Below are 26,711 nucleotides of genomic sequence, written 5' to 3'. Positions count from 1 at the left end.
AGGTGAGAAATAGGAAGGGGACAAGCAGAAGTAACGGTGCGAGAGCAGGAAGAACAATCATTGCGATGATTCTCTGACTATGATTAGACAGATAAAGATGGAACAGGAGAGAGCAATTCCTCTGCCTCTCTCTTCTTCAGAAAGATGCTGCTAATACCTACTTCTCCCAACTGCCCTAATATCTCCATATGTAGCTCAGCGTAAAAGGTTTTGATCATGATCCTAAGAAGTGCCTCAAGACATTATGAAGATACTATATTAATGATAATAGCTTACCCTGATCCTAGATATTGCAGTCTGACAGCAAACCCTTGCCTTCCATTAGTGTTCATTCTTCTTTGCAGTTCTTTATTAATTTAAGCCTGAACAGGCATAGAAAGAAGCCCAAGGAGGCAAGACTTTATACTGGGCCTTCAAAATCAGTTGTTTTTAAGTGTGTATTTGCGCAGTTGGATGACATTGGAGATGTCAGAGGACTATAGTGCTGTCAACCATGTCAAAAGCTAGAGATAGGTCGCAAACAGTGAGAAAAGATAGTTTATCTTGGGCATAATCACAATGAATATTGTCATATATGACTTTGATAAAAACGGTCATGAAGTGCATAGTTATTCTATTAAATCCTCTATGATTTGTACTGCAACTCTATTTACTCACGTTTGCTCCAATCTTGATATCCTTAATTTTAAAAATCTATAAATCTACATCTCAGTCTCTATGGTCATTTCGTGGAACGAGTTTTAGATTCCACTATCCTTTATGTGAAAAATGTACTATCTAATTTCACACACAATTGTCCATATTCGCACATTAAGATTCTCAACAGCTTTCCATACATACCCAGCCTGCTGAATTGATTCCTTTATCAGTTAAAACAACTCAATATCATCCTTCAACCCTCTACATTCAGAGAATACAAGGCATGTAATGCAGCCTGTCCTCATAATTTAACCCTTTTTAGTCCCAGTATCATTGGCTTCTCAGCACAATAACTGTTCAAAAGATCAATATGTTTCAGGCCTCGGGAGGAATAGAGTGCAATACTCTTGCTGGGGTCTGTGTAACTGAAACATCACTGCCTCATCTCTAAATGCCAATCCTCTTAAAAGTAAAGGCCAACATTCTATTAGCTTTGTTGATAAAAAAAAACAACTTTTGAACAATTAAGTAGCTAAACTGTGTGTTTCTATTACTAGGAAAATATTCCAATTCCTCTTTCTTGGGCCAGAGGTGGATGAGCTCGCACTTCCTGAAATTGAAATACGTCTGCCAAAGCTTTGCCCAATTATTTGGGCTTCTGTGTCCTTTTGTAGTTTGCTGCTCTAATTTATATAACTAACATTGCCTCCTTAAATTTTATTTGAAAACTTGGATACACAGCTCCTAAATTTCCGAAGAACAACACTGTCACAACTTGCCAAAATGTTTCCTACATCCCTAATTTCTGTATCCCACCTCCTTACCAATTACCAACATCGCTGGTTAATTTTCAGTTGTTAAGAATATGCATCACTGAGAAGGAGAAGACTCTTTCCTCTCCACCCACCCAAACCAAAACTGAGAACTCAGATTGGGTGCATGTTGTTCCGTTTATCAAGATTTTCACCAATCTTTAGAGAAGGGCTGGAGAAAGCATTTCCAAGCGGTTGATTGCTCCCTAGAACCAGAGAGAGAGGGGATTTGGTTGGTTTACAATCTGCAAACCAGCAGCTTAAAAACAATGGAAAGGAACTCAGATTAATTTGTAGATTCTTGGCAATAAACCAGGATTTATTCATCTGGAAGATTCAACATTTGGTAACAATTGAGTCTACCAAATTGATAAAAGGAATGATGCAATGCTAGCAGTATGCACTATTGTCTCCAATCCCTAAATGATGCCTTATTTTCTCAACCTGCTCGGTTTAAATAAAAGCATTTATGCATTAATTTAGTGGCTTCAATTACAGCAGAAAATGGTCGCATCTGCATTTATCATTTAAGTATGAAACTCAAATGTACCCAGGAGGTGCACAGATGGCAAATACCAGAAGATACTATATCCTCATCAGATTTAGATAACTTCAAACATTTAATCAAATCCACACATTCAGTATCAGCTTTCGGAGATAAAACTCCCATACATGCAGCCCAAAATATCTTCTTGGGGAACAAAATTCTATTCTTAGGATAACAGCAGCAATATTTGCTGTTACATAAAGAATTCATTAATTGTGGAGGGATGACTGGTGTAGGCTGTGGTTCCATAGTAGCATTCTTTCCCGAGATTATGCCTTTAAGTCCCACAGAGAGCTGAGCATAAATCTAGGCCAATGCAGTACCATGGGAATGATGCACAGTCAAAGGTGTGATCTTGCAGTTGAGCTGTTAGACTGGGGGCGTTCCTCGCTAATACCCTAGTCAAAGCTGGTTGTCGCATTTCTGACATAACAGTGACTATAATTTAAAATAACTTCATTGGTTGTAAAATGGCTTCAAGCTGTGCTGAGGTCGTGAAAAACACTGATAAAACTGCATGTCTTGCCTTATTTTCAGAAAATTTCTTAAAATTAATTTAATTTCTACACACTTCAAACAGATAATTCAGTTAAGAAACTTCCTGGAAACAATATTTCAAGAATCTGCCAACAAGCTGCAATAGTGCTTCTGGTCTACACATTTTAGGAACAGTGGTATCATATGATTTAATGACCTCTTTTGAACCACAATCCAAGTCTGGAAACTTCCACTTTAACATACAGCAAGATTTAGTTAAACTTGGGAGTGTACAGAACTACCTCTTGCAACCAACAACAAAACCTTTAGGGCGAAAGGAGATGGGCACTCAGTAGGGAAATAAATTTTTCTGATTCTGCACCATAGAATGAGTGAAAGAACAAAAAGGTCAAATCCATGACTGCACATGAAGTAAAATCTTGGGGATTAGATGGCCACCCAGAAAATAAGTGAATGAGAAAGGGCTGAAGAACAGAATTATAAATGCTGTTTGACTCACAGGATAAGCTATACACAGTTTTGCAGGTTACAAAAAACTGAAGCACCATCCATCATAATGAAGGAATGGTGGTATAGTTCAATAAGAGTTTTAACAACACCAGCTTTAACCTGGTGTTGTTAAAACTCTTACTGTGCTTACCCCAGTCCAACGCTGGCATCTCCACATCATGACTACCATCGGTATAGTTCAAGCCAGGATAGTGTGGGGCTTGGAGGACATCACCACCTGCAAGTTGTCTTCCAGGCCACACAATATCCTGGCTTGGAACTATACCTTCACTGTCGCTGGGTCAAAATCCTGCATCTACCTTCCTAACAGCACTGTGGGTGTACTTACACCATATGGCCTGCAGCAGTTCAAGACGACTCACTAATACCTTTGCAAGAGCAATTAGGGATAGGCAATAAATACTGGCCCATCCAGTGACACCCACATCCTGTGAAAGAACTACATAATGCCATCATTGGTGGGAGGATTGTGAAATTCTCCTGAAAATTTAATGACTCTTTAATTTACCACAAAAAATTAACACATTGCTTTGAAATAAAGTTAATGCTGTCCATGCTTATCACTGTATACATTTTGGGACTTTTAAACAGCATATAGCCCAGATCATAATTTTAACAATGGTAATTATAACAGGTTTGTAGGATGAAATAAGGTTAGTGTAAAATGCAATTTCTCTTGGCCAAGTACCTGCTTGTTTTTGTACTTTTTCAAATAGCGAGGAGACACGAGACACTCTGGATTGATGTCTGTTGAGTTCTGGTCTGGAATAACTTGTGGATCAGGGTTTAAATGTTGCATCTTCAAAAATGACAAGATATTCTGCACCTCAAGACTGTACGAGCTGTCTGCCATGGTCTTGCCCTTTGATGCTAGTCTGCAGGCTGCCATCCACTGTGCATACTGCTTTTCCTAATGAAAGGCATAAGAGTTAACTTCAAAAGGAAGATATTTTATCCCCCTCAAAGATATTTTCTTCACTTGAAAAACTTTTCTTGGATTGCAATATTTAATCAAAGAAAAAACAACTTTATATTGAAAGCTATTCACTATTATAATCAAACATGATCAGACATTTGATCCTATTCAGGCTTTACATCCCAGTTGATGGAGGGAGCTTTCAGTCAGATTTACATCTAATAAAAGAGTGCAAGATATTTACAGCAAATTTATCTTCATTTTTTTTTTAAATAAAAAAGCTATAAAGTCTCCATTGGCATCAGAATCAAAGTGAATATAATTTTCAGTATCACATACAACAGATTTACATGAACCCCACAAATTAGATATGTATCAAATTACTATTGCAATCTATTAACTTGCTTTAAAGTTTCTGACGTATTATTGTGTGCCCTTGTAACATGATTGCACAAAGACATCAACTGGCCAGAGACAAGGGCAACAGAAACAGAAGAGACAGGGAGCAACAAATGATCATTTTATTAGGCTGACTGAATAAATCACATTCTAATTTAATTACACAAATTCAAGGACTTGGGAACAGCAAGTCAAATTCCACTTCTTTCATATGGGATGATGAAATTTTGCACTGTGGTTAGCACAGCTGCCACACACCGCCAGGGACCTGGGTTTGATTCCAGTTATGGGCGACAGTCTGAGTGGAGTTTGCACATTCTCCAAGTGTCTGTGGTTTCCTCCGGGTGCCCCAGATTCCTCCCACAATCCTTAGATGCGCAGGTTAGGTGGATTGGCCATGCTAAATTGCCCCATTAGTGTCAAAAGATATGTAGGTCAGGTGGATTAGCCACAGTAAATGTGCGGGGTTATAGGGATTTGGGGGGGGGGGCTGGGCAGATGCTCTTTTGGAGTCAGTGTAGACTCGATGGGCCGAATGGCCACTTCCTGTACTGTAGGGATTCTATGGTTTGGTATTGTGTTTGGAGTTAGTGCCTATGTTTCAATGATGCTTGTAATCCACTCATCTTTGTAATTTAACCACAGATACTTCATCTGCATCACATTTCACCTTGAATCATAGAATCTCTACAGTGCAGAAGGAGGCCATTTGCCCCATTGAGACGACACCAACATCAATCCCACCTAGCCCCTATCCCTGTAACCCACGTATTTACCCTGCTAATTCCCTAACCTGCACATCTTGGGACACTAAGGGGCAATTTATCATGGCCAATCAACCTAACCCTCGAAAAGCAGAGCAAGAGACGAACAGTGACACAGGAATACTGAAGGGAAAACATTTTGCGTAGAAATGTATCTCAGGGTTACAATTTTGATTTCTGCAACATACTGCTGCATTCTTAAGGTTAAAATTAATCTTTTTTAAAAAAAAAGCTACATTGACAATCATCAGTATGTACCAAGTATCTTGACTAAGATACTATGTATTTAAGTTAATCATATTAAATACTTTACTCAAACAGTCACAATCCCAAAGAACCACGAAATAAAACAGAAACGAGGTTATATTGAAACTAAAAATTATTTTCCAGAATCAAATCAGTGCCTAATAGGACTTTGCTGATTTGAGGATTGGAGTTAATTTGCATTTTCCTCCGGATATATGTTCACAAAAAATAAATGTAAACATTATTCATAAGCGCAAGTTCCTTTTGGATTCCGAAAATACAATCAACGAAATATCAATACATACGTTGTCACAACGGAGCCAGATTTCATTCATTCCCTCTGCCACTGGTATCAGCAGCTTGATATTAAATTTTTGGCCAGATATGTTTACATCAGGGGTCACCTCACAACCTGTTTCATAAAATTATTAGGGAAAAAATAAATTAATCTTAGCTTCATGCTCAAGAATTAAAGCATGGCTTAGTTCAGAAACATAGTTTCACCAACTGCAGCAAGCAGCAACCAATTCATCCATCATTCGGAACAAAATTCCACTAAGCATTTTGAAACGGTCATCACTTAGCTTATCAGATCTAGAATGGCAAGATTGCATTCCGGTCTCACTGATATGGCATTTATTCTTAATCCAGCAGAGTAAATAACATTCTGTACCAAGCATGGGAGAGACATGATGGGCGGGAGGGAAGTAGAAAAAGCTAGCATGTTTTATATTGAATTTATTTTGAAATTTTTTTTGGTTAATGACTATAGTAATTGACTAACATAAGACTATCTATCTAAAGACATTATACCCTGTAAATTTAATGTTTAATTTCTGATGGGAAAGGTTCTACAGGTGCCAGCTAAAGCTCTTACATTGGTTGTAACGGAAAAATCTGTTTCGCTAAAATATTGTTTCATTTGAAGTTGCGCTTTTCACGAACACAACTATAACGTTAAGTGAGGAATTACTGTACAACTGCCAATGGAGAGGTTGATGGAAGGGAATGCATGTCAGCTCGAGTCAGAGGAATGAATGGGCTGAGAGGGGTTTTGCACAGCTTGATGTACAGAAATGGAGGAGGAGGAGGAGTGTGAGGCTTTATAGGGACTAATGAGGATGAAAATTTAGGGACTAGGAACCAATGTAGATCAGTGAGAACTTGGCAAGGGAGGCAAAATGCAGCAGAGGTTTAGAAAACCTATGTGAATAGTGCAGAAGGACAGTGGAGTAAAATGACTATTTACGATTCTATTAGAAATAGTTATCAGAGGAAATCTTCCTGTGTATAGATTTTGCTAAGTAACTTTTTCAGTTCACTGGAAGCGTTCGAAGGTCTGTGTAAATCAGGAAGAGAAAGTATTTGCAAGATACATCCCATTACTTGAAGGTGGGAACACTTGTGAAAATGTTAACCACAATATGGTACAACTGGAACTCTGAACTCTCTTCTCCAAATCAGCTGAAATTTTAGACTGAGATCAAGATGATTTTTGTTAGGCAAGGATATTAAACAAAATGCTGTAGAGAGGAACTGAACAGAGAACTGTTCCTCTGTACAGCATTTTATGGTCTGAACCATAAATTCAGTGTAGTTGTTAATCTGCAATAGATGGCAGTGGTTGGCTTTCCACAATTAGGATGGCAGAAGGAAAGCACACCTGCTAAATCTCCTGTCTTTCCCCCTGGCAAAAAGAAAGCCTTGCTTCTAGACTCTAGGAGTTGGATGCTGGAAGGGAGGGGAGAAATGAAGAGATGAGAAAGAGTTCACCATTCACACTTCCAGATATACCCACTATTTCTGACTCTCAGGGGTTTGTGTTGCCCTGAGTCAATAGGATTACCTACTAGAATGTAGAATGAATGCGCCATTTTGTCCTTCAACTGGCATGATTTTGCACATTCTCGAGCAGATATTGGATATCACTATGTTATGGCACAATAAAGTAGCTCTCACCTCGCAAGTTCATCTGATGAGCGGGGGACCCATGGGATTCGTCTTTGCTTTTGTAGCAGGAAATTGATGTATCTTTAAACGTGCACCAATATGGCTTGTAACCTTTGAGTGTTAATTTCTTTGGTCTATAAAGGGGAAAAAAATATTTTGGAAGTCTCATTTGTGGGTCAACAAGAGTTTAACAATTCTAAAGAAGATTTTGTTAACTTCAGCCTGACAAGTATGGACTATATTTATTGCCTGCAGTCAGTGAAGTCAGTATTTTGGCAGAGAATTTGAATTCAATACAACAAAATCAACTTTTTTTTGCTGAGGGCCACCCCCTCCCCCCCTGAAGAAATGCACCATTTAAGTGATTCTTTTAAAGAGAAAAACATTTTCCCACATAAAAAAAATGAATGTCAGAACTTTGCAATACCTTATCATACCTCACAGGCTTCTGTGAAGGACAACACGATTGTGAAAGGACTTCGAGAACATAGCCTCCCAAATGCAAATACTGAAATTGCTATGCAACAGTGAGATTGGCCCCCTGGGCACTGAGGTTAACCTGGGTGCACCCCAATGCAATTTTTAAAAAGTTGCCAACAGCAAGTTGATTTATCAACTGCTCATTATCAAAGTTTTTAAAGTTTATTTATTAGTCACAAGTAAGGCTGTGAAGTTACTGTGAAATTCCCCGTCGCCACAGTCTGGCGCCTGTTTGGATCAATGCACCTAACCAGCATGTCTTTCAGATTGTGGGAGGAAACCAGAGCACCCAGAGGAAACCCACGCAGACACGATGAGAATGTGCAAACTCCAAACAGTGACCCAGGCTGGGAATTGAACCCGCGGCCCTGGCGCTGTGAGGCAGCAGTGCTAACCACTGTCACTCCAGAAATCGGCAACATATTTAATTGTCGAACAGTTTGAAAAACGGGAGCATAGGTGAATTTTAACTCTCCATGTTCACTGTGAACTGGGCGGAGGAGCAAATGAGCATAGGAATAATATGGGAAAGGGACTTGTTGCAAGTTTGGGTGCTGGTAGAAGTTTTCAATGAGTTTGGGTTTAATGGAGATTGGAGCAACTCGTGCAGTTTGAGAAAAAACATTTGGTGGGTCTGCTGGTATAATGCTTTACCCAAGCCACAGGTCCACAAGTCAAGAGTCACTTTACTGGATATGACTGAGCAACACTAAATCAGAAGACTGTGCTTCAACCAGCAGAATGTCACTAATCTCTGCAGCATCTTACAAGACTGCTGCTTGCTGATCAGGTGGCTATGCTTTTCGAGTTGCTGCCAAAGTCACCAACCACATGTAATGAACAGGTCAGCATGTTACACACATCACCATCTCTCAGAAATGCAGTGTATGGCTGCATCAAACCAATCATTAATGCCCTATTTAATTGGGGTCAACCAATATATTACCGTCCCATGGGTACCAACACTTACATAGATTGCACTCATGTAGCCATTAAAGTACCAGCCGCTTTCATCAACAGAAAAGGCCATCATTCAATTCATGTCCAGATGGTGTGTGATCACCACAGAAAGATCAAATCTTTTAGTTTCAAAAGCAGCAGGCAGAATATCTTCCATCCTGGAACATTTGTCCATTCTATTTATTTCAACCTTCCACTAATACAAGGGGTAGCTGCAGGGAACACATGGGCTGACGACATCCCTCTACAACCTCAGCTCACCTGAACTGATCAGCTACATAGTGTTGTGCAGCCACAAGAACACGACTAGGTATGCTTTTGTGTTTTTGAAAGGGCTAGATGCCAGGTTGGGCGTGGGCACTGCTACAATATTCCTGTCAATGTGATGTGCCGAAGACTTAAAAAGCTATGAAGTAACACTGCAGACAAAACAGCCAAGTGAGACAAAGGTGATTGCCAAGCACAATAATGGCTTTGATTTCCTACCTCAACAAATGTCACCCCATGATGCCTTTACTGATGCTGTTACTTTTACAATGTAATTTCAGCAAAGTTGGTGGAAGGCTCTTGCTGCTTAAGAGGCTTAGAGGCCAGTGACATCTTGGAGCTCGGACCAGGTCATGACTGGAATTTTCTAGCCCCAATGTGGTGGATGTGGCAAGTTGCTCAAACATCCATTGACCTCGGTGGGGCAGGAAGATCCCACTGGCAGGAGGGGCTGGAAAATTCCAGGCAGTGTCTTTCTTCAGACTGCTGCACTTCAGGTGCTGCGAGGGCCATCTCCCTCAGTTAGATTTCTGGCACCATGACAAGTATTGGTTGAGGGGGCAGCAAGGAAGCAGTTGTGATGGTGTCCTGAGAGGGTAACATGCACTGATTCCATTATATTCCTGCAGCTTCCATGAGACTAAGACTCATCATATCCAATAAACTGAGTGCAGACTGAAGATGAGTGACACCTTTAAAACTATCTATTTGGTCCACCAGACTGGATGGCAGCCACATGAACTTCTTTTGAGGCAATTAACCCACGTTGTGAGAGCCCATCTGAATTGGCTAAGAAGTTGGCCACATGCTCCAAGATAGACTATTAGATTGGTAATGTCATGCAAGACGAAAGCACACAAGTTGGAAGGGAACGCCACCATAATTGCAGTAAAGGCACCGACACTTCGGCAGGCCTTCGAATACATGGTATATCTGGCTTGTGAGGGGCAACCATTTTTTGTTTTCTATAAGCAGCCATCTAACATCTCTTTCCTCCTAAGCAGAAGTGATCACAATTAATGTAGAGTCATGAAAATGGCCTGTGGTCACTCAACGTGGGCTCTTTAAACAAATATAAAAATATCAGACCAGGTTTACCCATAGTCTAAAATGCAGAGCAAGCAAATTTGAACTCCAAAAGATGAACCTTTGCAGCACCACTGAGAACTTTACCAACAAAGGGTGGAATTATATTAAATAAATAACTTAATCATTACAATGCTCATTTCACCCCACAAGTGGACCAGAAATGGGAATATATATTTTACCAGCCAACCTTCTACAAGTTTCTGTTTGCTAGCCCCAGAAAGAGAAAGAGCAAACAAATTGAATTGTTATGCAAGAAAGCCTCTCAAAGAGTAATACTGTGATCATATTGGTCAAAGTGGACAGGCAGGATATATTTGCACAAACAATCTTTCCCAGAAAGTATAAAAAGTGGAGAGAACAAAGAAAAAAGTGAGCATGAAAAACGTGAACAAACAAAATCTTACTTGAACACTTTTATATGGTCAGCCAATTCAGGAATAGAAGTGATATCACCCTAAAACAAGAACAAGTTTTCAGTTAGTCTAATTTGATCGAGACCAATGGATTTATTTTACTAAGAAACAAATGCAATTCACTATATATTTGCATTAATTATTTAACAGAATATGTCAAATGTTTCTAGGTCTAAAAGATAAGGACAAGGGGGGATTCAAAGACAAAGTAACAATTCTACTGCAAAACACATCAGGAACCCAGGAAATAGCTTATGCACCACAGAAGCATTACATTTGAGTACATTTACAATTTTCCCCAAAGCTTATTCTGCCAACAGAGCACAAATAACTCAACTAGCTGTCAAAATGTTGGATATATTTAGGGACCAGGCAGTGTGTGTGTAATCCAATCATGGTGACTGAATTGAATTACAACAGAGATTTGTTCACTGAATCACAAGCTAAAAAGGACATATGATTTGATATACCAGAATGGTTGATGTTTTGCCTCCTTCCAAAGTTATTTCCAAATCCGATAGGGCTGCATCTACTTCATCCACTTCTTTTTCACTGTTGTTCATGTGGTTTTCAGATGACATAATGGACAATTTGTTGATGTGGTACTGGGGAAAGAAAGCTGCAGCTTGGTATGAGAGTTGTTGAAATAAGCAACTTTGCTAAAACTTTCATCCTGTTTCATTAGAAGCTATGTCGATTCTAGGCAAACTAATTAGAGGAGGAACATTTTAATTATTTCCTTTATCAAGAGGCAGGTTTCATAGTGCAGCACTGCATTACGTTGAACATTCTGATGGATATTATCAGTTTAAATATTGGTCATGAATAGTCTTAGTCTACTAGATGACAGCTTCGACTCAAATGTAGCACTCTTGGAATTTTAATATTGCTCCACATTACACTGGTGACTAGACTTTAATGTATTTTGTTGACTGGGATGCTCTATGGGGTGTCCAGCGGTCATGATGTGTTCAATAAAAATTGTGCGCATATGAATAACTTGCATTCACACTGTACTTTTAACTAGGTCAGGTGGAGATTGATTAAGGACCAAAGTTTTGGCAATGAGGAAAGGGCCATGGACATGTTCAGAGAGGGAATTCCAACGGGTCCCAGATGGCTGGATAATTGAAAGAACTGATGGACAAGTACAGTTAAGTTGCGGTAGAAGCTGCAATGAAAAATCTTTAAAGAAAAGAAAATGAAATGATCCTTGTGAGAATAGAGGGGTAAAATTAGGGAGTGGCTGTTATGTTTGGATAAGTAGGAATGGAACGCTGCAAGGGCAGTGTCAGAGCTGGACAAAGGAGGAAGCTGAATACATGGCATTTCTAAAGTATGTTGTTTTTAGTTGCGGTTTAGTTTAAATTATAGATGTGTTAGCATATGCATTACTGAAATGTGAAAGAAAGTTTTTTTAAAAATCACAAGCAACCAAGGAGATGTGCCAAAATATTCATCACACACACAAATTCTCTATTCTTCTGCTTAATTTTTTTTGCACACTATTTTATTGCTGCAATTCCAAAGAAAACAGAAGTTTCAACATAATCTAATGCAGCAAACAAATCAGTTGCAATACCTTAGATACATTTCTAACCATTCAGAGCAAATATTCACAAGCATACAAGTCTGAACTCAGTTTTTCATTTTTAAAACTAGTGCATTCACATCAGCTAATTTTAAGACTGGAACCCAGTGTGTGATATGTACAGAACTACACGGTTTACATTACAAATCCTTGGCAATGAACATCATGTTGTCCAAGGTATGTTAAACCATCAATATTCCAGACATTCAAGTTTGTTCATTGTCAGGGAGTGGAAGACAATAGAAGGCTGATGGGGAAACTAATTATAATTGGATGTATCACAACCTCAAATGAATTATCATTTAACTAAATCTACCTAAAGATGGAATGTGTCTTTTTTGGTCCTGCAAATGCAATTCAACACTTTACAAATTAATGCTATGATGAAGTTTTATGATAATGATCCCCATATCTCAACTTCCCAATTGCAATAATGCTGTCACGAGGAACTGTGAAGCAGTTTTCACTTTTCAGTAATGTGAAAATTATATGACAACACTTTGTATCCACTTCACTGATGATCTTTTACATCATCCAACAGATTTATTTAATTAGTCTGCACCCTTTATTGGAAAGCCCAGTAATTTGCATCCATGTATTCCTTTTGTTCCCCAATATTAATAAAATGCCTCTTTAGTCCAAATTTTGAATGAAGGTTATGCACCTGAAGAACGAATATGTCTTTTTGCTGAACTGATACTGACTGACTTGTTGCCGATTTCTGCCACTAGTATTTACTGTTTGTATTTCTTGCTTCCAGATGAGAGTGATGAGATGTTACAAAGGTGGCAGTTTTGCAGCATAGAGCACAACTCCAGAACAGCATCAAACCTAGTTTTAAAAGAATGCTGAAGGAGTGTATTGGATCTCTTTGGGGTGTGGTTGCTTTGCTCCCATAAAGGGAAAAAAAAGTTAACAGAATTTAGAAGTTTCATTTAGAAGATAGAAGAAACATAAAAGTTTAAAAGAGCAGCAGAAATTTTCAAACAGGCAAATAACTGCATCATCAATAAACAATATCTAGCAGTGAGGAGGAGGAATTTGCCTCATTCCAATTACTTTACAATTTACACTATAATAGAATACATCAAAAACTGTTTAACACCATGATGAATTCAATGGCAGGAAGGTGTTGAGGTCCCCACCCTGCCCCATTATATTTTACATGTTAATGCTATGATGCAGTTTTGTGGCTATGATTCATACATCCCTACTTCCCAATCTAAAACTGCAATAATACTGCCACGTTTAACTGTAAAACAGCTACATAAAAATAATAGTTCTACTCTGCAGTTATTAATCCGAACAGAAATTTGCTTCAGTTATTCAAAATTCTAACATTCGGAAATTCAACATAGTAAGCTGTATTGGATTTGTGCCAACGAATCATGGGATGCATCAGAGCTGAATCCATCACTACTTTTTGTGTCTTCGCATCCATTGCTAAAAATACTGCAATAGTAATTTGCTGGAATGTCAGAAATTTAAAAAGCCAATTTTAGTTGAATAATGGAGCGTCAGTTATATACCAGTGTCTGAGTCACTAAAAGATAGCGCTGGAGCGAGGCAACTTCTTACAAGCTGTGCCCAGCGTACCTTCCAATTCTAACTTTTACTCTCGTTCTATACTTCTAAAACTTCACTCTAACTCTTAAACTCCCTGCTGCCATCAGACTTTTGAATGGACGTACCTTGCATTAAGTCGATCTTTCTCTACACCTAGCTATGACCATAACACTACATTCTGCACCCTCTCATTTCCTTCTCTATGAACAGTATGCTTTGTCTGTATAGTGCGCAAGAAACAATACTTTTCACTGTATGCTAATACATGTGACAATAATAAATCAAACCAATCCACAGACAAAGTGGCTGTACTGGATCATTCACATGCATTTTCACACCATTTCCAAGAATGAATGCCATTGGATGGTATAGCACAAGCAACTGAAGAGAGCGATAAGTGCATGGCAAGCTGGAGGCAGGACAGGAGAGATAATTATTAGGTTTCCATGGGAGGAAGCTTCAAAATAAATGTCAAGATAGAAACTGCAGACCAGTGCAGCAAGTCCAATGGCTTGACCAGAGCAGAAAAGGCAACATCACCTCTCATTCACTCTTCTCACTTGGGGACCCACGTACCAATCTGCTCTTTAATTGCCAAAATTAAAAATGACACAGCCGTCACACTCCACTCTGATTAATGCACGTATTAACTACTACATGTGCCACCATTCACCCCAACAACAATTATTTGCACAGATGATAGTTAAAACTCCCTCCTTCATTTCAATAAGCTGATAGCAGTAGATTTATTACATCAACAATCTGTTGGGAGACAGTATTATTAGTCTTCACCTAATTCACTAAACACAGTTGCAGGACAACTTGCACACCATGCCTGACAGGCAGGGGATTGTTGGCAGCATCCTAATAGTCTCCCATTACAAGAAGCAGGTCATGGAGTTGATGGAGAAGCATTCTCCTCCTACTGCAGCCACATTGTTCTGATTGGCACCAACAGGTTCTCATTTAAGGCATTGGAGAAGTTCAAAAAGAAGGGGGATTCCCAAGTTTAGGGCAAAGGCTTGCTAATGGTGCAGTGATGAAAACTGGATATACGCAAGAGTCGATGGTAGTCATGATGTGGAGATGCCGGCGTTGGACTGGGGTAAACACAGTAAGAAGTTTAACAACACCAGGTTAAAGTCCAACAGGTTTATTTGGTAGCAAAAGCCACAAGCTTTTGGAGCCTTAAGCCCCTGCTTCAGGCGAGTGGGAATTCTGTTCACAAACAGGGCATATAAAGACACAAACTCAATTTACATGAATAATGGTTGGAATGAGAATACTTACAGCTAATCAAGTCTTTAAGATACAAACAATGTGAGTGGAGAGTGCATCAAGACAGGCTAAAGAGATGTGTATCGTCTCCAGACAGGACAGCCAGTGAGACTCTGCAGGTCCAGGTAAGCTGTGGGGATTACAAATATAGTGTGACATGAACCCAATATCCCGTTTGAGGCTGTCCTCATGTGTGCGGAACTTGGCTATCAGTTTCTGCTCAGCGACTCTGCACCGTCGTGTGTCGTGAAGGCCGCCTTGGAGAACGCTTACCCGAATATCAGAGGCTGAATGCCCGTGACCGCTGAAGTGCTCCCCCACAGGAAGAGAACAGTCTTGCCTGGTGATTGTCGAGCGGTGTTCATTCATTCGTTGTTGCAGCATCTACATGGTTTCCCCAATGTACCATGCCTTGGGACATCCTTTCCTGCAGCGTATCAGGTAGACAACGTTGGCCGAGTTGCAAGAGTATGTACTGTGTACCTGGTGGATGGTGTTCTCACATGAGATGATGGCATCTGTGTTGATGATCTGACACGTCTTGCAGAGGTTGCTGTGGCAGGGTTGTGTGGTGTCGTGGTCACTGTTCTCCTGAAGGCTGGGTAGTTTGCTGCGAACAATGGTCTGTTTGAGGTTGTGCGGTTGTTTGAAGGCAAGAAGTGGGGGTGTGGGGATGGCCTTGGCGAGATGTTCGTCTTCATCAATGACATGTTGAAGGCTCCGGAGGAGATGAGTCGCTGAGCAGAGTCGCTGAGCAGAAACTGATAGCCAAGTTCCACACACACGAGGACGGCCTCAACCGGGATATTGGGTTCATGTCACACTATTTGTAATCCCCACAGCTTGCCTGGACCTGCAGAGTCTCACTGGCTGTCCTGTCTGGAGACAATACACATCTCTTTAGCCTGTCTTGATGCTCTCTCCACTCACATTGTTTGTATCTTAAAGACTTGATTAGCTGTAAGTATTCGCATTCCAACCATTATTCATGTAAATTGAGTTTGTGTCTTTATATGCCCTGTTTGTGAACAGAATTCCCACTCACCTGAAGAAGGGGCTTAAGGCTCCAAAAGCTTGTGTGGCTTTTGCTACCAAATAAACCTGTTGGACTTTAACCTGGTGTTGTTAAACTCCTTACTGTATATGCAAGAGGCCAGAAATGGAAGGTTGTAGGTTACAGGAGTTAGGAAGGGGTGAAGCCAAAGAGGGATTTGAAAAGAAAGGTGATCATTTTAAAATTGTGTGTCTGGCCAGGAGTCACTGTAGGTCAGAGATGGTGGCTGAATGAGGCCCGATGAGAGTTAGATTTATAACTTCATTGTAACCTTGGGGCTGGGAAGCACCAGACCACAACAGCCAAATAATAAATTTATGTCCACACTGCATATTGGCTGATCCCCATGTCTGCTCAAATTCATTATAGAAGTTGATGTGGTCATAACCTTTATTGCCACAGGAACAGTGCAGGCAGATGTAATAAATTACCATGGATGCTGGAATCTGAAGCAAAAACAAAATATGCTGGAAAATCTCAGCACGTCTGGCTAACTTTTTGAGTCTGAATGATTCTTCGTTGAAGAGTCATCCAGACTCGAAACATTGGCTCTGTTCTCCCTCCACAGATGCTATCAGACCTGCTGAGATTTTCTAGCATTTTCTGTTCTGTTTGAGGCAGATGATCATGCTTGGAGGTCTTTATATAGTAGGGGTACAACTTCTCTTTTTGCTTTAAATTGTTGAAGCCCAAGGTTATATGTGCCTTCATGATAAGATGCTGTTTTAACCTGGGTTGTCTGTATATTCATTATAGTGACGGTGGGGTAATTTCTGGGAACTTACATCTTTATTAAATTCTGCCTTAACCTTTACCCCTCAATGATAGTATATGAAGGTGTGCCTGTAGGGCAGGCGACACTTGCACTTCAGCAGTTCTCAAGTGAAGTTGTGTAGTGTGCAAATGTGATTGAGACACAAAATGCACCAGTAGTCTCACTCACAGAAGCAAATCCAAGGATATGCTGGCAAAATGTCCCCACCATGACTCTGCCCCCCCCCCCCCCCTTCAAAAAGAAGCCAATAATTCTCATCAGCAAAAACCTAATTTCTGCCTGCATCAGTATTGCTAACAACTAAATACCCAATTATGATTGTAATACCAGTGCATTTGGAACTGCAGAGGCTACTGTCTCTCACTAAAATACAATGAAATGAGGAAGGAACAAACGTGTCAGACATGCGACAGTCTGTCAGTATTGACAAGATCTGCAGAAACATGCCCAAAATAAAAAGGGAGGTCCTCATTTTACATGGAAAAAGTACTGAAGAGGGCCTAGACTACCAAGGGGGCTGCAAGGAAATGCTAATCAATCACTTCATTACATGGATTGCATCACCACGGCAGTATAATGGCCAATAGTGATATGATACATAATGCCCACCAAAGTGTTAAAAGCAAATAACAATTGATTTTGGGAAATTAAACACAAGCTTTTCATTGAAGAATTCAATAGCATGCCAGTTTATAGAAATTAATTGCTCGGTTTAAACCTTGGTTATTACTTCACTTGCCAGGGAACGATTAATATGAATATTATATCAAGATCCCAAGAGCATTTGAAATTTGGATGTCAAAGACTCTGGAACAGTACATTAAACCATTAGAAATTCTTATAGTTGAGCAAATACAGAAGCGATATTTAAAATGTTTGACCAAAAAAAAAAGTCAATTGCATTACTCTTAAGTTGCAGCATTTCCTAAAAGATTTGCATGGCCATTTTCTACGTAACTATAAATACAGTTATGTTTAGTTTAAAAGAATTGCTCACCTTGCCAAAAAAGTGCCATGTGTTCCACAAGACTTCAACTAGTGAGGAGGAGGAACAAACCTCCAGGAAAATCACACAGATGTGCAACTAATGGTGACACTGGAGGACTTTTATTACCAAATATAGATTGGAATAATGTAAGGGGAGGAATTTTTGAAGTGTGTTCGGAAGTTCCTTGACCAGTAAGTTCTTGGTTCTGCTAGGAAGGAGATATGGCTGGATCTGGTGCTGGAGAATGACGTGGGTCAATAATTCAAGGATGTCTGTGGGGGAATTGCTTGGTTAAGAATGATCATTGTATCATAAGGTTTTGATTAGTCATGGAGAAGAATAAGGATTAATCTACAGTAGAACTTCCAAACTGGAAGAGGGCTAACTTCAATGGGACCAGAGGATCCAGCCAGCATAGAATGGAACCAGACTGACAGGAAAAATGATAAAGGAACAATGAGTAATGTTCAGGTGCAGGTTAGGTATATTCCAGCAGGAGAACCAAAGTCAGGGTTCCTTGGATGGCGAAGGAGACAGAGAATGTGAACAAACAAAAAAAAAAAAAATGGTGTATGATGCAAATTCTTCAAGCGATTATCAGGCCAAATACACTGCTGGTGAGCAGCACTCTCAGATTTACAGACGCCATGCCCCCCCCTTTTTTTAAAATAGCACTAACTTCCTTAAACCAGGCAAGTTAAATGTCCAGTGAAAAGTCTCCCAGGCCGGTCAAGGAGCTTAAGTGTATAAAACAAGTGAGTAGGATTTGGGGAAGTTGGAGGTGGTGCTGGCCTGGGAGAGAGTCCCACAGAGTTGGGGGAATACCATGGGTTAGGGAATTCATGTCAGGGGGAGTAATCCCTCAGGTATGGATCTGTACAATAGTTACCCAGAAGATGAGGTTTTAATTCTTTTTCTGGGTAATTGTTGATGTAGCCCTTTTAAAATTGTATTTCCCCTGGGGAAGTTTGCACTTCTACGCAATTATCATGCAAACCTTACCTGTAAACCTCCAAAAAAGGGGATTCTATCCTCCCTCCCCACCCCCCACCCAGTACAACACCTTGGCGCTCAGAAGTTACAGCCCAAAGAGTAGATTGTATTTATCCTTACTAAAACAGAATTGGCAAAATATTGGTAGAAGGAGGAGGTAGTAGTGAAAACGGATGGGGTGAAACTTGATCGGCACGATGTACTGGAAGGCTGGCTATTTTTGAAAATAAGTCAGTCACCTGGTCCAGATGACTAACATCACATGTTGCCAAGAAAAGTGGGTGCGGAGATAGCCAAAGGGCTTGCAATCTTCCCCTTATAAGGGGGAGGTGCCAGAGGGTAGGCAAGTTATAGATGCCATTTACGATGGCTCTCAAAATAAAACTCAAGCAAATACCTAATTAAAATATGGACATTTCAGCCACTTGTGAAATTTGCACCTCCCTTTTATGAAGGATGAATTGTCAACATAAAAAAAACCACAGACAAGAGAAACATTGAAGCACAATGGGTATCAAGGCAAATATGAAATGGATATTATATTGTGATGGCTCCTCATCCCAAGCACAAAGATCACAGCTGCCTGAAACACGATGTGAAAAGCCAAAACATAGGATGTTTACCACCTTATTTGGAAAAGTATGTTGGACTTGTGCCATGTCAAAATAACAGTACAAGTTGTTCCGAAACAGAGACTATCAGAAACACCATATAAGCCATAAAACCAGCTGCAAGACAACTATGCAACCAATATGCAGCTGAAAGTGGGAAAAGGATTCTTCTCCCAACCTGTTCTAACTTCAGGTTCACCTGATAGCCAACCTCTTGACGATTCAACGACTAAAGCCTTGCAGCTAACCGAAAATTCTCTGCTTTTGCAAGCCTTCCTCTCCAGTTAAAGCATCAATTTATCCAAGAAACTACAGGCCTGCTGCAAACAAAACTGAAATCCTTCTAAATTATAATAGTGTTTTTTTTCTACTTCACCTGTATCTGATCGTCATGTGTGCACGAGATGTTAAACGTCTTGGGGCAGGTGTGAGAACATAAATGATCTAACTTCACATAAAAGCACTTTGATCACAGACAACAATAAATTCCAGGAACTCTGTGACAAGATCATAAATACACTTCAATAAGGTTGACCAAGGAAAAATTCATTCACTAATATTTTTGCAGCTGCCCACGAGTTCAATCACAAACTCACCTCTACCTTCAAGCCCTTATCCCCAGCAAAACATACACGGTCTTTCACTCTGGGCCTCAATGTCCATTCCCTTTGATGTCAGACTCCAGATTTAAAGTTATACGGCTCTGATGAAAATTAGTGGCTGAGGCCAGGGGTTGGCCTATCCAGGTATCAGACACATTCACTGCACTGTCAGTAGGCTTATACCAACAGATCTTTGGGGCTTTAATGTTGAATGATCATTATGGAACTATATAAAAACTGTGAGCTATGAACATACTTCCTTATATCAGGCCATAACAGCCAAAAATAGAAAAATGAAATCAGGCCAAAAAGGTTGGTTATTGGAATGCCAAATAACTATGCACAGTTATACAGTCAAAATGAAAATGAACAGATATTGACAAAGCACTATTAAACACAGGCCCACGTTTTCTCTCCCAAGTTGACTTGTACAAATCAGGAAATCTCCAGACTTGGCACACCTACCTTGGGAAAAAGTGTCCCGATGGCTGGTGGATGTAGATCATGGTGGCCACAGGGGCTGCTGAGTGCTGATGTATGGTGTTTAAAAGGCTCGTCTTGTTAATTTTGTTAAGTATTAAGCCCTCTAACCCTCACACATCATCCCACCACCTCATGGCTACTTATACTCTCCATGCCAGTTTAATGCCAACCCCTGCCTCTTCCAGCTGCATGGAGTTGGCACAATAATAACCCTTGTGGCAATGTTAACAAATGGCTTTTATAACTGCTAGACAAGATTTGTTTCAACTCTCACTGACATAAAAGGGATTAAATAATTTGACAGCTCTATAGATCACACCTGCCTTTCATGAGATTTTATGACCACTCTTACACTGTGGATTAAGGCTCAAGCTACAGAAAAATGGGGTCCAGTTGAACTCAGTGTTCAAATAGTCCTGCTGAGTTTGGGTTTCTTGCATGCGAGTCATACTCTACTCCCTTTCCCCTGTCGGCAAAAATATGATCTATTGGACATGGAGGCAGGATTTCCCAATTTGGGTCCTGCCCTCCATTTTTAAAGGTTTGCGAAGTCCCCATGATATTGTGAAAATCTGCACCAGAATCTTTAAAGAAAGAAATAGGCTTACAAATTGAAAAGTTCATCAATTTCAACTTTGGGTTATAAAATCCTTAAATAACGAGTGCAGACAATGCTCTAAATATTTCAACATCTGCAAACGAGTAAAGCATGCAAAGCTTGCTGACATTTGACCGAAGGGGGGGAGCACGACAACAGCTGGGAAGTATCATTGCTACTGACGAGATAAGAGACAGACTATAATCTGGGATCATATTCTTCTCAGAAGTACAGCCATACTAAAAATGGATATTATGCACTCAAAGGATCGCAAATGTAATTGTTTACAACACTAACATCCTGAACATGAATTAAACCGGTGGCATAACTGGAATTGGCAAAAACACAGCAACAGGGACAGCAAAAAAGCTTTTAGAAACTCTCAAATTCACAGCCAATAGACATAATGGGACTTGGCATCATTAAATGTAAAGAATCTAAATATTACCATTGTCATAACATTTCTTTAGTACGATCAGTGGTATAGATATGCTGCATTTCTTGTAGCTCCAATAATATGTACCATTCCCTGGGAATCTTACCAAAAAAAATGGCAGTGTTGTTCCCACGAGAAAACCGGCGTGTTCTCTCCCCAGATCTTACGACACTCTGCCTAAAGAAAATGGGGGGCTTGTTTCATACTGTCATGCAGAGGGCGGGGCCTCACACCAACAAAGCTTGGCTGCACGGAGATCAGGGCACCATCTTTAAAGTGTCAGTGATTTCTCAGGCTCAAGCACCTTGTTGTATTACGAAAGGTTTTCTTTTGAATGAGATGCTAAACTGAGAATCCATCTGCCTGTTCAGATGTACATTAAAGATCCCACAACACAACAAGAGGAGCAGAGTTCTCCCATTGTTTTGGCTAACATGCCATTATCAATCAATATGACCAAAAGCAGATTAACTGGTCATTCATTTTGTAGAAGTTTACACAATTGACATATTTTCTGATAAAAGTGACTTTTGCTAATGTAATGTATTGCTTGTGAAGCACTTTGGGACATTTAACGGTTATGACTATAACTATTTTCTTACCTTCATTAAGTTGAAAATCACACTGCATCTTGATCATCATACTTTTTAATCTACTAAACAAATTAACCTTCCCCACAGTGCAGCACTGTAGCTCCCATGGGCAAGTAATTCATTAGATTCAGAAGTCAGGGTTGGATGCTTTGCGTACTCTGGGTGATGCATTCTTCCAATATTTCATTGTCCAAGAAGAAGGACACACATTATGTTCAATTTTCTATGCTATTGATGCATATGAACTGCACAGGAAAATTTGATAACAATATCCAGAAAATGGGACCTGGGACTGTGTTTATAAACTCATTTGCCAATTGACAGGTCGGTAACTACTTGATCAACCTTAATTCTGCTACCCTTTAAGTAATTTGGTTCTGGTGTAGACACTTGAGTAGACTGATTTGAAGACAAACTTGGTCCTTTGTTTCCACATGTGCCAGGCACACAGTTGACAACTGTCTTAAAAGCTTCTACTTAAATTACAACTAGTTGAGCAAACTGGATAAGGGAATCAAATGCTCACTTGTGTGGTGGAATACACAAAGCACCTGAAGACAGAAAGTTCATCTTTCCAGTGCATGAAATCTACCAACATAGCATTTAATAGTATTTTAAATAACCCACAATTATCTTGATTCATTGTTCTATCACCACCAATAAAGTACTATTTGGAAAAAAATTCTTCTAAACTTAGTTTTCACAAATTTCTGTTTCTGCTCAAAAGGTCCCGGTAATCATCTGGGTTTATCACACTTGACTGCAATTTAATCTTTTTCAATAGCACAACTTTATCTGTGGGAGTACGATTGTTTCTGATCTGTACAATTTCTACACTTCCTAAATCAAAGGAATTTTAATCTTTTTCTTGTGGTGACCAAAACTAAAACACGGCATTCTCAGCTGCAGCCTGACCAGTGCATTACCAATTTGCTAGCATAACATCTGTAGACAAGCATTCCATCTTTCTGGTTCTGTAATACTGCATTTATCTCCTTGAAAAAAAAATCTGTTTTGCTACATTGTGGACTCTGAAAATAACCGCACCTAGATTTAGGCAGTGCAATTCTGTGACTCTGATTGAGCACTTGTTCAGATTGCTGAAATAATTCCTACATTGTTGTTGAAGCAGAAATAAAGGTCCCTTCCAAATATTGCATAACTGATTGGGTTCTTTTTCTCTCCAAGCCATTTAGCTGGGTTAGATGTAAAGCCTGTGCACATCTTGTGGGAATCGTTCAACCAGGCCTGATAAAAGACCTCCATGCCATTGCGGTGAGAGTTTCCACTTCCATTTTCTGTAATGATTGTCCTTCCAATGACGTAATGGGAATCCCAATGTCATTTGAATGCATTTAAATCGCAGCATCAGCCCCCGCCAATTAGATTCACAAACGTGGATCATGACAAATCTACCACGGCATGCACCTGGCGATTAGAACGCGTCAGAGAAGAGTACATTGAATGGGGGGTTCTATCTTTAATCTCTTGTATAGGGCAGCCCGATCTTTTAAAACCAAAGTTGCTGGCGTAGCAGTCTATTGTGGGACCTGCCCCTTCATTTTTTTTTGGCAAGAGCCAAATGGTATGGCACAGAAAGCCACTTTTGGGGCTGGCAGCTTCCTCGCCTTGATTCCTGACAAGATAGTTGGCAAAGGATACAGATTTAAAAGCTAATGACAAAGGTGAGATACTGCTCAAGAAGGTGTTCGCAGAATCATAGAATCCTTGCAATGCAGAAGAGGCCATTTGGCCCATCGAGTCTGCACTGACTCTGACAGAGCATCTTATCCAGGCGTTCTCCCCCATCCTATCCCTTTAACCCCATACATTTACCATGGCTAATCCATCTAACCTACACATCCTTGGGACACGAAGGGACAATTTGGCATGGCCAATTCACCTAACCTGCACATCTTTGGACTGTGAGAGGAAATCCATGTAGACACGGGGAGAACATGAAAACTCCACACAAATAGACAGTTAACCAAGGCCAGAATTGAACCTGGGTCCCTGGAGACGCGAGGCAGCAGTGCTAACCACCATGCCGCCGTGCTGGCAGCAGATTCAATTGTAACTTTCATAAAGTGAATTTGGTAACACCCGAAAAGGAAATACTTGCAGGGCTATGGGGAAGGAGCTTTGGACTGGGACTAATTTCAAAGTGCTGGCACAATGGGTCAAATGACAGGTCATTTCCAAACCCACTAGTTTTCTATCAATATGGGATGGATCATCTGATTATTAGAAAAACAGCACTGGTTTAAGTATGCACCCAGGCATTGTAAAAATGAAAGCCTGCTCTGTAGAAGGATCTATACCATTATGGCAGACTAGTTCATCTCCATAAAAAAAATTAATTTAAATATGTTACATGTAAAACCACTTTAAATGGATGTCCAAGTATACAGAAATATTTAACATTTTGATATTTCAGTTGTAAAATATAAATCTTTTTATGGAAATTATGCACTAAACCTCAAGCCAAATTAAATTATATGAAGTGTAATTATATATATTGACTCAATGTACGCACATTTTAAAATCTTCCCGTTTGAAAGGGAGGGAAAATTAACTGTCCTCTTTGACTTCCCAAAAATCAGACTAGCCAAGTTCATGCAGTATCTCCACAGCTTAGAACTAGCAGAATGTACTGGAACACCAACATGGCAATCATGATGCCCAAGCTCAGAGCACTGAACCTCCACATCACAAAGTTCATTTCTTTCAAGTGATTTTTGTAAGCCATTGCTGCCTGATATTTCTGCTTCTGAAAGCAGTCAACCTGTTCTGCGACTTCCACTCGGGTCTGCTGCAGCTGGACAAGGGAGGTAGTAAGCACCATCCAAGAAATAAAATTCACCTTTCCCAATTCTCTGACAACTCCCAGCAACAGCCCTATTGTCAATGGGAAATGCCATAATCTTGGTATGTGGAATTTGGCACAGCTTGGGTAAGAAAAGCAAACTTCGGTAGGAAACAAACACCCAAGCTTTGACAGAGAGCGTCATGGTTCTGAGCTGCACAAAGAGTTTCTGATTTGACCTGAACAACAATATTGTAGAGAGTTACCAAGCAATGACTATACATTTCCCCCCAAAGTGGAAAAAAAAGGCTATACATTCACTTGAGTTACACTCACTTCTTTACTGCCAGTATCAAAACAATGGCATGCAATATACAAAAACAACCTCCTTCTAGGTCATGGGTTGTATGGTACATGCAGATCAGGAAAAAGGGAGAACAGAATTCTCTCTCACTAATGCTTTAAAAATTTCTTTCAACCTCTCTCACTGTGATCATATTTTAGAGAAAAACTGCAGAAAAACAAAGGCATGGGGGCAGGGGGTGCAGGAAAATGAACAAACTAAAGCGAACCAAAGATTCCCAACGCTCATCAGCTAGAATTACAGGATGTAGCAAGAACCAATCACCTCCTGCTCTCTCCGTCCCAACTAAACTTTCCACCCAACAATTTGCACAATGGGAATCTGGTTTTCTAGTATATTACACACAATACTTCTGCACTGTTTCAACCACCCCCTCCCCCCACGCCCAAACCCTAGCCACAAAGCTTTTTTGGTTTTCATTTGCCATTCTATTTAGAAATTCTTGCTTTGTTGAATGGGAACATAATTTGACAAAGGGTACGTCCAACTGGTTATTCCAGATCTGCAGGCCAAAGGAAGCATCGAATTTTCTTGTATTTTATCAGACATATCTCGATATAGAATACAAAGCTGAAATTGTGGGGCTGCACTTTTATGCTTAGCCTGTGTGTTTCCAGGTGCGCATCATCAGGAAGTGATGGGATAACTTGGATTGCAAATACCAACTGACACCTAAATGCACAGTGATAAGGACTCTTTCTGAAGCAAGTCACAATCATAACTGGGCTCAAAACTGCATTTTATAGTATCAGGCAGTTCGCTAGATTTTCAATTAAACGTTGTATTCTTTCTAAAGTTAGAATAGAAAGGATGCTCAAACATTAAAATTCAACTGCTGGTGGACTGTGCTTACTGATCTCATTGTACTTTGCTGCCAACCAAGTTGACAAGTAACATTTGTCTTGCTTCATTTTGTTGATTTATATGGGCATCAACATAACTGGAGCCTTCATTTATCCATTATTGATACGATATTGTTCTCTAACGTGCAAAAAGATGGGTAAAATTTCAATGCTGCAAATGTAAGATTTAACAAAAATGATTAAGTATAGGAAGGAACATAGTCAACCCATGTACTAATAAATTCATCCCAAAATAGTAAAGTCACAAACCATCTGTGCTGTAAAAGGGCAATAAAACAAGAGTAAATGCAAGGCAATAAAAATCATACAAGTGTCATTCAGAATAAGGTTAAATTGTGGAATCAACAGCTATCTTTGCAGAACTTTCATATACTTGCACATGAATAGACTGTCATCAGCTGCTACACCTGCCAAATACAACTGACAAACAGCAACATGAACACTTACTGAATCAGGAGCAAGTTGGTTGAGCAGCATTAAGCAAAACAAAATCATGGGGTTTAGGTTATGATCACCATTTTAAATGGATCATTTTTTCCCCCATTTAGGACACTAAATCTTCAGAATTTCAACGGTTTTCTAAACATAAAGCAGTGGTGGAAACTCTGGCCTTCTATCAC

General features: G+C 39.9%; 1 protein-coding gene across 2 annotated transcripts in view; it reads right to left on the bottom strand.

Annotated features, from left to right (window-relative positions):
• fermt2 (FERM domain containing kindlin 2) overlaps positions 1 to 26,711 on the bottom strand; it is a 130,729-nt gene that overhangs the window by 15,913 nt on the left and 88,105 nt on the right. For both annotated transcript variants that reach the window (XM_078233916.1, XM_078233917.1), the window contains exons 9-13: positions 10,961 to 11,095; positions 10,482 to 10,531; positions 7,291 to 7,415; positions 5,637 to 5,743; positions 3,695 to 3,916 (exon numbers count right to left, since the gene is read on the bottom strand). In XM_078233916.1, the coding sequence (XP_078090042.1) occupies positions 3,695 to 3,916; positions 5,637 to 5,743; positions 7,291 to 7,415; positions 10,482 to 10,531; positions 10,961 to 11,095 (639 nt within the window). The remainder of the gene's footprint in view (positions 1 to 3,694; positions 3,917 to 5,636; positions 5,744 to 7,290; positions 7,416 to 10,481; positions 10,532 to 10,960; positions 11,096 to 26,711) is intronic.

The sequence above is a fragment of the Mustelus asterias genome, chromosome 18 (assembly GCF_964213995.1).
Source record: "Mustelus asterias chromosome 18, sMusAst1.hap1.1, whole genome shotgun sequence".
Taxonomy (NCBI): domain Eukaryota; kingdom Metazoa; phylum Chordata; class Chondrichthyes; order Carcharhiniformes; family Triakidae; genus Mustelus; species Mustelus asterias.
The sequence above is the reverse complement of the archived record's forward strand: the minus strand, read 5'-3'. Positions and strand labels throughout refer to the sequence as shown.